This window comes from Populus trichocarpa, chromosome 1, assembly GCF_000002775.5.
Source record: "Populus trichocarpa isolate Nisqually-1 chromosome 1, P.trichocarpa_v4.1, whole genome shotgun sequence".
Classification (NCBI taxonomy): domain Eukaryota; kingdom Viridiplantae; phylum Streptophyta; class Magnoliopsida; order Malpighiales; family Salicaceae; genus Populus; species Populus trichocarpa.
In genome coordinates, this window is record NC_037285.2 from 4,558,871 (window position 1) to 4,571,142 (window position 12,272).

Here is a 12,272-nt window from a genome sequence, read left to right on the forward strand (position 1 = left end):
CGCATAACAAAATATGCTCACTTAGAAGGGGATGAGATATTTCTCCCTCGAGAAGGGATGTTCAGGAACTGGTTATATAACACATGCAAAAACATATTGCAAAATTGACTTGTCAGTTAACGATGATAAAATTGTAAAGGCAAAATGAAGAATTATCATGTTGATTAACAAATATGAAGAAAAAAAAGTAGAGGATCATGTGGAGAGTAATCATGGATCCATGAACAATTATGAAAACTCATTTCAAAAGCATGAGTAGAGGAGACAACTTCTTGATCGGGATAAATATCGTGGAGATTTTGGTTATTCCATTTATAATGAAATAGATGTAGATTGTTATTCTCCATCAATTTATGATGTTTATTTTGATGATGATAATTTTGAAAATGATGCCATAAATAATGACAATAATGAAAGTGATAATGTCATCAATGGTGTCCTCATTAATAAGTTAGGGGTTAAGTGCAAAGATAATGCAAAAGTGTTTAATAATTTTTTTTTTTAATTTAAGCTATGTTGATCCATTTGATTATAAATTGACTATTATAAAAAATGTATATTTATTCAAGGTTTATATAGATACAACATATGATGATGAAGGAAGTTTGAGGTTTGTAATCCATTATTCTAAAAGCCAATGCAAGAGGTATTATTTGTCAATTGATATTTTTTATGTAAAATCTAACATGAAAGAGTTGAAGTTGATATCTAAAATTATTGTACATCCAAAAAAAAGAAAGAAAATAGGTTGAAGAGTCTTGAATTCATTCATAAGATCGAGACAGAAGTGATTTACACTCGATGATAGAGTAAACTGATGTAGAAGGTTTATAGGGAAGATTATTTTTCCTTAGTTATTTTTATTTTTTCCTATGTATTTTAGAAAATTAGATGTTATGCTTAAAAATTTGGACTTTTATTGTTTTTCCTTTATTTTTTAGATTTTTTTAGTTTCTTTAGGTTGTATGTGGGTTTATTTAAGAAGTTGTAAACCTGTTAAAAATGAGATTACTTGATGAATTATTAAGAAATAAAGTTTTAAATTAGAGGTTTTGATGTAGTGACCCTATTTGGTAGAGTTTTGTGTTGTTTCTTATTGTTATCTTTCTTATATTGTTTTTATCTATTTTAGTTGGTATACATATAATGTTTAAACTTGATGGATATTGATCCGAACCAAGTTAAATAAAGTCATGGTTAATTGAGATGGTGACATGAAGAGTTATGGTTAGGGGTGACAATTTCATCCAAACTTGATGGATATTGACTCGAACCAAGTTGAACAGGTAGAAAATTTTATGCATAGTTTGGGTAAAACTCAAGGATACAATTTTGAGTTTCAAGTTAGGCACAAATACTGTTTTACCCTACTTGAAGCCCTACCGAAATGCATTAATAACTTTAATACTGCTTCATATATATATATATATATATATATATATATATATATATATATATAGAGAGAGAGAGAGAGAGAGAGAGAGAGAGAGAGAGAGAGAGAGAGAGTTTAGAGTTTTAACTATTAGACTTCCATTAGGATAATATTTAAATAGTGACTAGAGTTCAACAAGCATGGATCTTTACTATAACTGGTTTAGTATGATAAATCCTACACGCATCAATATAACTTTTCTAATTTATAAACAAGCAATAAACAAATTATGCCTAGTATGATATTTTCTTAGCTTTCCTTTTTTCTCTCTTTTAATATTTGTAGGATAATTTGTTGGAGGGTGACTTGCCTCACCCTAAAAGCTCTTCAAATGAGTGTGTTGTTGGCTTTCAAGGGAGGGTGTTGTTTCTTCGTGCTCCAGTTTATGACCTTGACAATAATCTTTTCATTTTTTTTTATCCTCGTGTCTCTTTAACATCATTAGTAATTAAAGGAAACCAACTAGCTTTGTAAACCCCTGAACAAATTTTTTTGGTGTTAAAAAAATTAATTAAATTAAATTAACTTGATAATAAAGTAGGTTAATCAAAAAATAAAATGAAATAATATTGAATAATTATAAAAAAGGTTTATAGAATAAAACTTTTATGTATGGAGTTTTAAAAGTAAACCAAGATGAAATATCCAGTTAAATGAAAAATAAAACATGAAAGTTCAACATAAGAGAAGTTTTGCAAATAACATAAATTTGGGACTATAAATATGGTTGTTTATTGGCCAATGGCTAACAATATGAAGAAGAAAAAAAGGAGGTTAGAGTTCTTTCATTTTTTCATTAGTTCATGAGAGAAAATGTGTAATTTCAAGTTAGATTAGTGAATCAAATGGAGTTTTGATGAATTCAGAGAAGATTTGAAAAATTTAGAAAAGGGTTTTCAGCTTAGAAAAGGGTGGAATTGGGAGTTAAAGGGAAAAGGTGGAGAAGGTTAACAAAAATTGGATTATTTCTTATAATTTATTCTTGAATGATTTTTATTATGAGGCAAGAACTACCCATATTATGATTCATTTAAATTCTAATGTGTTTTAAAGTTAATTGTATAGTGTATATATTATGGAATGTTGGATTATATAGGTTGGATTGTTTATAATGGTAATCTTGGTTTGGAATTGTCGCACTCGATATCGCGACAACCTTTATGTTTCTAGAAAAAAAAAATATTTGACATCTTATTCTTAGAGGGGAAAGATGTCTAGTTTAAGGAGTCATCACCTAGTATTATGGTTGTTAGAAACCCTAACTGGTCAACAAAGATTCTATGGTACGAGACTAATTACGTAAAATAAAAGCTACCATCACCTTTTAAGTGTTCTATCAGAGGTAAACTGCATTGCTGATTTTGTTTTAAATTTGCTAAGGATTTGTTGTATTATGTTTTTGATGGTCTGACTATAATATTTCTAAATATTTAATTACAAATACTTCCAACTCTTGTTGTAACACCCTCAATTTTATTTATGTTATATTCGTTGAAAAATTAGGAATTTTTTTTTGTGTGCATATATATATATATATATATATATCATGATCTCTGATCCCTAACTATCCTGACAATAATTTTAAGCTTATTATTAGTATTTACACATAGATATAATTTACATATTTTTTTTTCTTTTTAACACCATAATCTCTAATAAATTTTCTGTAGATATATCCTTCAACTTTAGTTACTTGAGATGACTTCTCCATTACCAAGCTTCATAGTTTGCTTGTAAAGTTTACTCCTTTTATCACCTTGGTCCTCATCTTAATGGAAACCAAGTAATCACATAAACAATTTGGGTCTTCCTTAATTCCTGATCAAATTCATTACCACCTTAACCATTTCATACATAGATGACTAAGTTCTATAACCACACCTTAGTTTCCATTCTTACGAATGACTAAATCATATGTCTATACCATTTTAGTCATGCCTCTGCGAATGATTAAGTCAAATACTATGCACTTTAGCTTTCTACCCCTTTGGAAACTAAGTCAAAATCAAATGTTTATATCTACTCAATTTCTAACCATTTAGACAACTAAGTCATACACATTATCTTTTATATTAATTAATTTCATTCATCGAATAATTCTTTTTATTTTTAACCATGTGTTCTCATAATTCTCTTACAACCATGACATAGTTCAGTTCTAATAATGATCAAACATGCATAACAAAGACAACCCAATCACATAAAAGAAAATGAAAGAACAACTACAATAACTTTACATAGTTAAAAAGCGAAACACCAACCTGCAGCTCCTGGTATTCGAGTTCGCTCTGCTAAAGTTTCAGCCATGAATGATCCTCCTATAAATAAAAGGAAGATATTCTTGTTACAATATTCATATCTAGAATTGTAACACGCACATAATTTCATTGTCACGTTATATATTTCAATATTACATATTCCAATAATTCTCGTCTCAACATTAATTTCATTCATACTAATTAATTCTTCTGTTAGTATTTGTTATCAAAAATACATATTTTCCTAACTTAATTTCCCTTAAAATGCATCTTTTATTATCGGTAATAAATACCTTCAATCCTCATTGATTTACACTTTCATACTTCAATTATTTCTTTTTCATAACTTTTTAATTTAATTTTTTTTGTTTATATTTGATTTTACTAAGCATGACAAAATAACTATGTCATATGATCATCCAAATAAATCCTCACACCATTCCTTATACCTTCATAATTAACTAACTTGTTCATGAACATATAATTTAATACTCTTTCTAATAATTTGCATTGTAATACATTAAATTCTCTACCTATATATATTAGTATGCATTGACATTAACCATTTATTTACTTAAATTTTCCACATATTATTATATCCCTATATACAACTTAATCATTTATGCATCAACACACCATAATCACACATAATTATACAAGCTTTATTACATTCCATGTTCATCCTCCTTTATTTCAAATGTGATCGGCATTGTTGTTTTTCATAACACCCAATTTTTATCTTCCATCCTTCATTATTTTGCTTCATTATCAACCTATCCTATCACAATGTATCAATTTCAACAATTTCACATTTTCCCCTAAATTCTCTCCTAAAAACTGTAATTCAAGAAATCTAAGAACAATGCATTAAATCTATTTCTTTTCACCCAAACTTGTTTAAACAACTTAGAACTCATTACCCAACACTAAAATGAACTTCGAAAGCTAACCTGGTGATGTTTTCCTTCCCTTACTTACAACCCTTTTCTCTCCCTTCTCCCTCACTTAGTTTTTCTTCTTAAATCATTGCTTGAGGGAGTGATTTGTTGTTTTACACCTTTTAGATCCTTGATTCTACACAATTTCTACTCTTTCTCTCAAGGTAATTTTTTGTTTCAAGCGTTTTCCACTCCTTATTTCCTCTCCCTTCTGTTTTATTCCTTTGTTTCTGGCGTCAAAAGAAGGGAGAATAAATTGCTAGACTTTGTCAGCTCATCAGATTATTTACAAAACTGTCATTGATGAATTTTATGTTATTTACTATCTGACTATTAACATTTTTAAAAATATCTTCCCGAACTCGGATTGCCATAAAATTTTAATCGAATGTAGGACTATATGTTATGAGATTTCTTGTAAAATTTCAGTTCAATCTAACTGTCGGATTGAGCGTTCTGCTCAATAGCATGAAACTAGTCAATATGAGAATTATTATTATTATTATTATTATTATTATTATTATTATTATTATTATTATTATTTAACCATTTATTTTAATCACTTTTTTTTCAGGGTTTCACACTGGTATTGACAAATATTACGTAAGAAAAAAAAGTAATATATCCCTAACATTGGCATCAATGAATATTGGGGGGTTCAGAATGATTCTCAACCCTAGTTTCAATATTTCTAACTCTAACTTTAGTGTATACCGAGAGTACTTTCAATTTGGCATTAGTGAATATGAATATTACTGACTCTAGCGTCAGTGCATAAATAAGTAAAACTTGAATTGAAAGAAAAAAAAATATTTTTTTTGCATTAAAGGAGCCCTTTTTTTTCCAGAGAAAAAGAAAAGACAAATATATTTTATATCAGATTCATATTTTTACAGTATAAGTTTACAACCCAATACTAGGTGAAGTCATTGAAAAAAAAAACATGTGAGGGACCCGTAAATAAATTCAAGAAGATCCCTGAATTTGAACTTTAGAACAATTATGATTTCACACAATAAGGTAGAGACTCTTTCACGAAGGGAGATTTGTCTTAGACCTTAGAAGAGACCAATGTATAGAAAGATGACATAGAAAAACAATCATACAACAATGCAGCTTACCTTATGTATGGTGCACTGAGGGTGATGCGTCTTTCCCTTGTACAACTAGTCCCTTACTCGAACTCTCGCAGACTATAGGTTTCCTAGTAACTTTAATACTAGGTGGAAACTCCTGAATCTCATAATCATAATTTTATGATTATATCCAAACCTCTTTCCTTTCCAACACACTCTCAGGAGGCTTAGCCTGCTATTCGATGTCGCCTCGCGATAAGCATAGTTAACAAGACATTTTATTGGGTTTCAACATATCGAGATTATTTACTAAATTTGACTTTTAGAATTAGCTTTGACTTAATAGTTACAAAAATTTAAAAGAATTATAAAATTATTTTTATTATTTTTTACTATAGTTACAAATATTAAAAAAAAAAACTCATTTAAACAAAACAATTTATACCATTTATATCTTGTTTATATTTTTATTTTCTATCACTCAACATATAATTATAATTCTAAAATAATAAGTTACATTAAAATTTAAAATATTATTAAATTGGATCTTAGTATTTTTTTTAAAAGGGATATTTAGCTATAGTCTTATTTTATATTTCACATCATTAGATTAAATTATTTTTTTCTTTTGAAAAACTCTTCCTTTTAAAGAAAACTTATGTCAAAAGATAGCGTGAAATTCTTATGTGTCTATATTTTTTATATTTTCCTCACATTTATTAAAAAAACTCTTTAATATTTGCAACATATTTATTAAAAAATATATAATTATGTTACAATTCATATCACGTAAATAAGCATCAAACTAGATAAGAGAAATGTTTGAAAATGTGAAAAAAATATTTAATTTTGGGAGGCCACGTTGTGTGCTTTCTTCTAAAATTTGGGTTTCATTTAAACTTAAACTTTATTGATTAATAATTTATTATGATGAGAATAATTAAGTTGTCACTGAGTTTTTATATACTTCTTATCATCTATGTTATTAATTGTTTATTGATTATAATATTATTGATTTTTTTTTTCAGATTTTAATATAATATAATTTCTTCAATGAAACTATTAATATATAATTAGTTAAAAAATTAACTTATAATTTTATAATTTTACAATTTAATAACTTTAATTACTATGTAAAACACTACCTTCATCTGTCTCTCTCTAAAAAGAGAAACAAAAGGAAATACAAAAACAAGACAAGTGTTGTTTGGTGAAGACAAAAGAGCAGCCTTTCGGAGATCTCAAAGGCCTTACGCCCTTGCCCTTTAACCCTCGACGTTTCCGAAGTTTGTTTTTAGGCCCCAGTCATCACCATCACCAACTCCCTCAAAACCGATCTCTTTGATTCTTCCAAAACATACTGACTCTTTTAAAACAGAAAGCTGAGAAACTGTTATCTTTCTAAAAACATGGCTACCCTTTATTCGACGACATGTCGTTCCATTTCATATTCTCTAACACCATCTTCTTCTTCTTCTTCTTCACTATCAATTAACGGGCAGAATCACCATCAACGACTAAACTTCTCTTCTTGTATTGCTAAAAGGGTTTTACCTGTTAAGGTCTCTTTTCATTCTCGAAGAAATTTTCATTTAAATGTGGTTCTCATGCAAGATGGTTAGTCCTTTTAGTTTTATTGTTCTCATTTCTTTTTTCTGAAAAAGATGATTTTTTTTCATTTGTTGTATGAATTGTTTAGCTGATTTATTTGTATATTGACAAAAATGTTTGGTTAAACTGTCTACATGTACCGTTTTGTGCTTTTTGATTGCCGAATGTTTGGTTTGTCTTCTGTTTTATTGCTTGAAAATCCACAAGATGCCCTTTGATCTGTATAGCTTCAGTTGTGATAAGTTCTGTTTTTTTCTTCTTTTAGAAACTGAAAAACAATATAGAAGCAGAGAAAAGTTTTCAGCTTTTAATATTTTCGCAAGTCATTTTTTGAGATATTACTTGGTCAGTTTTTTTTTTTTTGAAAAAAAGAATACCTATGCTCTCTTGTTTGTTCTTATTTGAATGGTAACTGATTGTAGGTGCAGTGGCCACTCCAGTGACCCCAGTTGAAAATGAGACTCCTTTTAAGAAATTGAAAGATGGGTTCTTGTCTTCAGTTCCATCAACTGAGGAAATTAAAGAAGCAGCTAGTTTTGATGTAAATAAAGATGAGTCGACTGTCAGTATCACTGTGGTTGGAGCATCTGGTGACCTTGCAAAGAAAAAGATATTTCCTGCACTTTTTGCTCTTTATTATGAGGGTTGTCTCCCGGAGGTTCAATTTTGGATTTTTCTGTTATCCGTCTACGCTTGAAAGCTTGATTTCAATGATTGATTGTTTTTAAAGTCTTCTTCTTCAGTTTATGATCATATTCATATTTTAAGTTGTGAAGTTATTTGGTTGCAGCATTTTACTATCTTTGGTTATGCTCGGAGCAAGATGACTGATGCTGAACTTAGAAACATGGTTAGCAAGACCCTTACTTGCAGAATTGATAAGAGGTGATTTTAGTCCTTTCCTTTTTGGCCATGACGTGAAGCTTACATGTTATAAATGCCTGTGATTTATTTGGAGGTTGGGACGTGATATGTATTGCTGCTTCTGGATTTTCAGGGAGAACTGTGATGAAAAGATGGACCAATTTCTTAAGAGATGTTTCTACCATTCTGGTCAATACGGTTCTCAGGAAAACTTTGCGGAGTTAGACAAGAAGCTGAAAGAACATGAGGTAATGGGGATCTGGGCTAGCATTGCAGCAGAATGGAATATCTCTATTAGTAGTGGATAACTTATTGGTGCTTGGCATGTAAAATGAACATTTAACAAAATTCTTATTCCATTTGTGGTTTGTGGATCAAAGTGAGGGTTTTGTTGATAAGAATATCACTTTTGACTATGAGTTAATTGGACATTATGCCTTATTGTTATCTGTAGACATTCCTAGTAAGGTGCATAAACTGGGCTGAATGGGTGGTAGGGAGGTTTTGCACTTAAGATATTTTTATGCCAATACCCAGATTTTGTGCACCTTAGCTTGTGGTAAGTGCACACTGCTGTATCACATAGCAAATTCTTGGATCACTATGTTGGTGTTACCATTTACCATCTCCAGGCTGATTGAAAGAGGTTTTGATGTAATTACGGGTATAATTGTTGGGGAGATGTGTTTAGTAATCACATGCAGTATTGCAGTGCATGAGTGAAGTATTTGGTCATTAATGTATGGGTCATATGATTTGTACAACCAGTCACTGTAACTACGGATGTGGCAATTTTTCATGCAAATTGGTGGCATGTTCATATTGCAAGGATTTAGCACCATTCTTCATTATCATTTTCATGATTTCACTTTTAAATTGTAATTATCATTGTTCTGTACTATTTTCAGTGGCTGGTGAACTATGCAGCAACTGAGATACGATTAATATTTTATCTGTTGGTTAGAATATCATAGAATGCCTTGTTTTTTCTATATGGTTAAGATAACTAGAATGGGGGTTCCTTACAATTTTCTATGAAAGGTTCTACTACTTGAGCATTTATATAATCTGATCATGTTTGATAATGAAATTTGCATGTGCAGGGTGCGAGAGTTTCTAATCGCCTCTTCTATCTATCAATTCCTCCAAATATATTTATAGAAGCGGTAAAATGTGCAAGCTCATCAGCTTCATCTGGTATTGGCTGGACCAGGGTCATTGTTGAGAAACCCTTTGGCCGAGATTCAGATTCATCGGCTGCTTTGACAAAAGCTCTCAAGCAATACCTTGATGAAGATCAAATATTCAGGTAGAAGATTTCTAAACTTAATCAGCTTTTATCGAGGAAATTGGAGCACGATCTGATCAGATGAATACTCCTTTTTTCAGGATAGACCATTATCTGGGAAAGGAGCTTGTGGAAAACCTGTCTGTTCTGCGCTTCTCTAATCTCATTTTTGAACCCTTGTGGTCAAGGCAATATATCAGAAACGTACAGTTGATATTCTCTGAAGATTTTGGCACTGAAGGACGTGGAGGGTACTTTGCATTCTGAGATGAGAATACAGCTTACAGTTCTACATTCTATCTAACAGCTTATGGCTAAAATTTTTGAATTGGTTTAAATTAGGTACTTTGACAATTACGGAATAATAAGAGACATAATGCAGAACCATCTGCTTCAAATACTAGCCCTCTTTGCGATGGAAACACCTGTCAGTTTGGATGCAGAAGACATCAGAAACGAAAAGGTTATTGTTACTTGCATGAATGTGGGATTTTAGTAAGTTATTTGTTTTCTTTATTCTTAATTAAATATTATTGCTTACTGATTGCAGGTCAAAGTTTTAAGATCAATGAGGCCTTTACAACTCGAAGATGTTGTTGTTGGGCAGTACAAGAATCACACAAAAGGAGGAGTTACTTACCCAGCATACACTGATGACAACACTGTACCAAAAGGCAGCTTAACTCCAACATTTGCTGCAGCCGCTCTCTTCATAGACAATGCAAGATGGGATGGAGTGCCTTTTCTAATGAAAGCTGGCAAAGCATTGCATAATAAGAGGTGAGCATTACATACTACACTGATAACAAAATGTAACAGGTTGTTAGATGCATGCAACTAACCTGTTCTCTCAGGACCGGGTAATAGGTTATATAATACATGCAATTTACTTATTTTTGTCAGTGCCGAGATAAGGGTACAGTTCAGGCATGTGCCTGGCAACTTATACAACCGGAATTTTGGAACGGATCTTGATCGGGCTACAAACGAGCTTGTTATTCGAGTGCAACCAGATGAAGCTATCTATCTGAAGATCAATAACAAGGTTCCTGGATTGGGAATGAGATTGGACCGTAGCAATCTACATCTTCACTACGCAGCAAGGTAAAATTTAAGACCATTTGAATCATATACATGAAAAGACTAATTTATATGCAACAAGTTCTATTTAACACAATTGCCTTGATTGCAAATCAACTTGGTGTGCCCCCATTGTAGATATTCAAAAGAGATTCCAGATGCATACGAGAGGCTTCTGCTGGATGCAATTGAAGGCGAAAGGAGATTGTTTATCAGGAGTGATGAACTGGATGCAGCATGGGCACTCTTCACTCCTGTTCTTAAGGAGCTTGAAGAGAAGAAGATCATCCCCGAATATTATCCTTATGGTAGTCGGGGCCCTGTTGGGGCTCACTATCTTGCAGCAAGATACAAAGTCAGATGGGGCGACCTTGGTATAGAGCAATAACTCACGGGGAGGTTTTGACACTTATAGCGTAGCGGGATAAGAAGAGCATATCGCTTTGTGATTTTGCTGTCATTTGTTAGGGTACTGAAAATAATTTTCCTTATCTCCGTGGGTTACGAAAGAGCTCTTGTATTTGAACTCGTGGGATACAAGGAGCATGCCAGTTACTGGTGCAAGCAAGCAGAATTTATCATTGAAGAAAAGGAATATCCTTCCTTTTGTGATTTGAATCATCACTTTTTTTTCTTGCGTTGCCATGTATTGTTTGTTCTTCAAGAAAAATAGGAAAAAAGAAAAAACAACACACATTTATTGTATTCCCAATATTATATGCTACATGGATTTAATTAGATAAATCAAGAACCATTTATATTAGAAAAAAAAAAGTTGTCGACAATAACTAAAGATGATCTGGAAAAAAATTAATAAATAAATATAAATTAAGATATTTAATTTTGTAATATGAGTCATTTACTTATTTGGTTGTGTTTAATGATTTTTTTTATTAAAAATATTTTTTTATTTAATCAAATAATAATAGAAATAGACACGCATATAAAATCGATTATAAAAATAAAATATTATGTAATGTTGTATGTATTAGAAAAAAAATACTATTATTTTATGTGAAAATCAAGTAAAAGCCAAACAATATTTAAACAAATAATAAATTTAAAATTTAAAAGATAAATGTAAATATAGATATCTGATTTCAAAAAATGAGGTATGAACTTGATTATATTTAATAATATTGTTTATTAAAATCAATGTTTTATTTAATGAAACAACAATAAAAAAATGTATAAAAAATGATTTAATAAAATTAAAGAACTTTTTTAAAATAAGGCTTCACAAAAAAAAAAATACCTCTTAAGATTTAAAAAAATAAAATTAAAAGCGTATTTACGAACTAAATAAAAATTAAATCATATCTTTTTAGAAACCAATTGAACCAAAACAAAAGATTCAAGAGTGCGGGGCTGGCATGGATGGCTTGTATACCTAGTTTTTTTTTTTAAAAAAGGTTAAATAAATAGTCTAAAAAATCAGAGAGAAGTAATATTAATTTATTATTTCAAAAAATATATATTAAAAAAAGGTATTAATTAAAAAAATAAAATTAGAAAAAAAGAGGTTAGGTGTTGTTGGGTCTAGAAAACTAGGATCGCTCGCATAACCTATTTTTGAAATTGTTCGCACTCATATGTCTTTATTTTTTTAATTTGAAAATAGAGCGAGCAACATGTTATCTGCCCCATAATTGTTTGAAAAAATATAAAAGCATGCAACATATCACCTACTTTTCTCTTGATTCCGGTCATTGTAGGGGTTGGAAA

At 30.4% G+C, this 12,272-nt stretch overlaps 1 protein-coding gene across 1 annotated transcript; it reads left to right on the plus strand.

Moving 5' to 3' along the window:
• Window positions 1–6,895: 6,895 nt before the first annotated feature.
• Window positions 6,896–11,168, plus strand: LOC7482798 (glucose-6-phosphate 1-dehydrogenase, chloroplastic). Its single transcript, XM_002297818.4, has 10 exons — window positions 6,896–7,321; window positions 7,738–7,973; window positions 8,106–8,200; window positions 8,313–8,427; window positions 9,283–9,488; window positions 9,569–9,718; window positions 9,810–9,930; window positions 10,018–10,247; window positions 10,371–10,571; window positions 10,686–11,168. Exons 1-10 carry the CDS (start codon window positions 7,114–7,116, stop codon window positions 10,933–10,935), a joined length of 1,812 nt encoding a protein of 603 aa, XP_002297854.1. The 5' UTR covers window positions 6,896–7,113; the 3' UTR covers window positions 10,936–11,168.
• Window positions 11,169–12,272: the final 1,104 nt, after the last annotated feature.

Coding starts and splice junctions, on each gene's coding strand:
- LOC7482798 (XM_002297818.4), top strand. CDS start 7,114: ATGGCTACCCTTTATTCGACGACATGTCGTTCCATTTCATATTCTCTA. Junction 8,201..8,312: donor ACTTGCAGAATTGATAAGAG/GTGATTTTAGTC, acceptor CTGGATTTTCAG/GGAGAACTGTGATGAAAAGA. Junction 10,572..10,685: donor CATCTTCACTACGCAGCAAG/GTAAAATTTAAG, acceptor CCCCCATTGTAG/ATATTCAAAAGAGATTCCAG.